At 49.9% G+C, this 2,281-nt stretch overlaps 1 protein-coding gene across 1 annotated transcript in view; it reads right to left on the bottom strand.

Moving 5' to 3' along the window:
• LOC310815449 (pancreas transcription factor 1 subunit alpha-like) overlaps nt 1-434 on the bottom strand; it is a gene marked incomplete at both ends in the record, with an annotated part of 477 nt that extends 43 nt beyond the window's left edge. Inside the window, one exon of the mRNA XM_083685219.1 lies at nt 1-434. This exon is cut by the window's left edge and continues 43 nt beyond it. Coding sequence (XP_083541345.1) covers nt 1-434 — 434 coding nt within the window.
• Nucleotides 435-2,281: the final 1,847 nt, after the last annotated feature.

Here is a 2,281-nt window from a genome sequence, read left to right as displayed (position 1 = left end):
ATGGCGAGGCGGAGGGTCTCTATGCGCGAGAGCCGCTTCTCGTATGCGAACGTTGGCACTTTCCTCCGCAGCTCGTCGAACGCCTCGTTCACACTGAACATCCGTTTCCGCTCCCGAACGTTCGCCGCCTGCCGCTGCCCCATCGTGATCACTCGCCTCCGTTTCGACCTCCCGGTGAATTCGTGATGTGACACCGGGCTGTATGCCGGTGCGCTCCCCGTGCCGTGCAGGTGCCCGGCGTGTTCCAACGTGCGTGTGTCCCGGTTCCCATGATAAGACAGGTCGTAGCACCGGTCACAGTAGGCCGTGCCGGGATGAGTATTGTCTGTGTACTGTTTCGGAACCAGCGCGGACATGGGCGGGAACTCTACCAGGCTTATGTCGTTAACGAAGTCGATCAGTGTCGAGTCCACGAAGCGGCCCTGCATCTCCATCACCCGCCACACACTGAACACCCAACAGCCCCTGAAGGGCTGAAATGGGAATCCGATATGAATATATGGGCCTTTCAGGGAGGGAAACCAGTCAAGCACAGTAATCGATAATCAAAGGCCAGATTAGGCTAAAGGTTGGCTTGGTGATGGCGGTGAGGGTGAGGGTAATTCACCGGGCACTTGAAGCCTAGTGACCGGTCACGGCCGGCGGCCCAGGGCGCGTGGTGAGTGCCATCTAGCCTCCTTCCAAATCCCGTCAGCGCGCGACACGGTGAGTTCCTCTTTGGCTCGAGTCCAACGGTCGTGATCCCGCTGTTTTAATAAGTCTCCCCTCTCTTCTCACAGCGCGACGGCTTTCATGTCGTTTTAGCTCTAAACGGAATCCATTTTAGAAGTGAACTGTGCGCCGAGGACCGCGGTATGGGAGTCTTCACGCCCGGAAAGGTCGGCCACAGCACCATTTGATGCGGTGTCCGTCGGAACGCGTTTAATGAGCTTCTGAAGAACGGAGGCTCTAGACCGAGGGTCATACAGTCGTGTTTGCTCTCCTCTCCTCCGCTTTGGAGGCTAAATAATGACACTTCTATCACTTAAACAGGCCGGCGGAGAGCAGACCAAACAGAACATTCCCTAACTGTCGCTATCCTCCCGAAAGCCTTTCTGTTGCAAATTAGAGCAAATAGCTGGCCGTTCCCATGGCAGGATAGTGTCCACTCGCTCACCTCCAAGGCCCGGGGAGAGAGAGGAGGCCACGGGGTTTAGATCTACACAGTGAACTCATCTGTAAGGGTAAGACTTCATGAATTATCTTCACTCCACCAGTGAGTTTGACTATTATAGAGACGGTTGGTCATAATGATATAACGGTAACCACCAGTTGGTTTTGTAGGCTGTGGCCTAGTATAGCTGATGCTGGATGTTATATTTCATATTAATTGTGTGTGCTGTTGTATGTATGCATTCATACACGTTGAGAGTGAGATCCTGTTGTTCTAGTAGGTTTATCCAACCTGTTCTCACTCACTGACTGATTGGTGTCATGGTGGGCCTTTAAAGCCAGGTCCCTGGAGGTGCTGCTGGACACTGATCCCAGGTCAGTGTTGTGTTGTTCAGCGTGATGAAGAGGAGGACTATCATGATGAAGAGGAGGACTATCATAATGAAGAGGAGGACTATCATAATGAAGAGGAAGATTATCATGATGAAGAGGAGGACTATCATGATGAAGAGGAGGACTATCATAATGAAGAGGAAGATTATCATGACGAAGAGGAGGAAGACTATCATGATGAAGAGTAGGACTATCATGATGAAGAGTAGGACTATCGTGATGAAGAGGAGGACTATCATGATGAAGAGGAGGACTATCATGATGAAGAGGAGGAGGACTATCATGATGAAGAGTAGGACTATCATGATGAAGAGGAGGACTATAATGATGAAGAGGAGGACTATCATGACGAAGAGTAGGACTATCACAATGAAGATGATTCGGAGAGGGTATCCACCATTTTGTTTGCACCACCCAAGCTCGTTGCCATAGTTACATTTTCTGTCCTGTCAGTTACACTGTAACTATCTGCTCTTATTCTAGCTGGCTTTCCTTCGTAGCTAGCTTTAAAAGTGATGTATCGGCTACTTCAATTGGTAACATCGCTTCTATCCAAAAGGTAGCTGTGTGTGTACGGCCTGGATAACATCCACCCTGCGTCCACTACTATCTAGACCAGAGGGGATATTCTTACAGCCTGGCTCAAACTGGTTTGGAAAAAAAGTGTTGTTCTGCTCATACTTTTGGCTTTCAAGATAATTGTGCAATACGTTTGATTCAGAGGTCTTCTGATTGT

The sequence above is a fragment of the Argentina silus genome (assembly GCF_951799395.1).
Source record: "Argentina silus genome assembly, chromosome: 14".
NCBI lineage: Eukaryota > Metazoa > Chordata > Actinopteri > Argentiniformes > Argentinidae > Argentina > Argentina silus.
The sequence above is the reverse complement of the archived record's forward strand: the minus strand, read 5'-3'. Positions and strand labels throughout refer to the sequence as shown.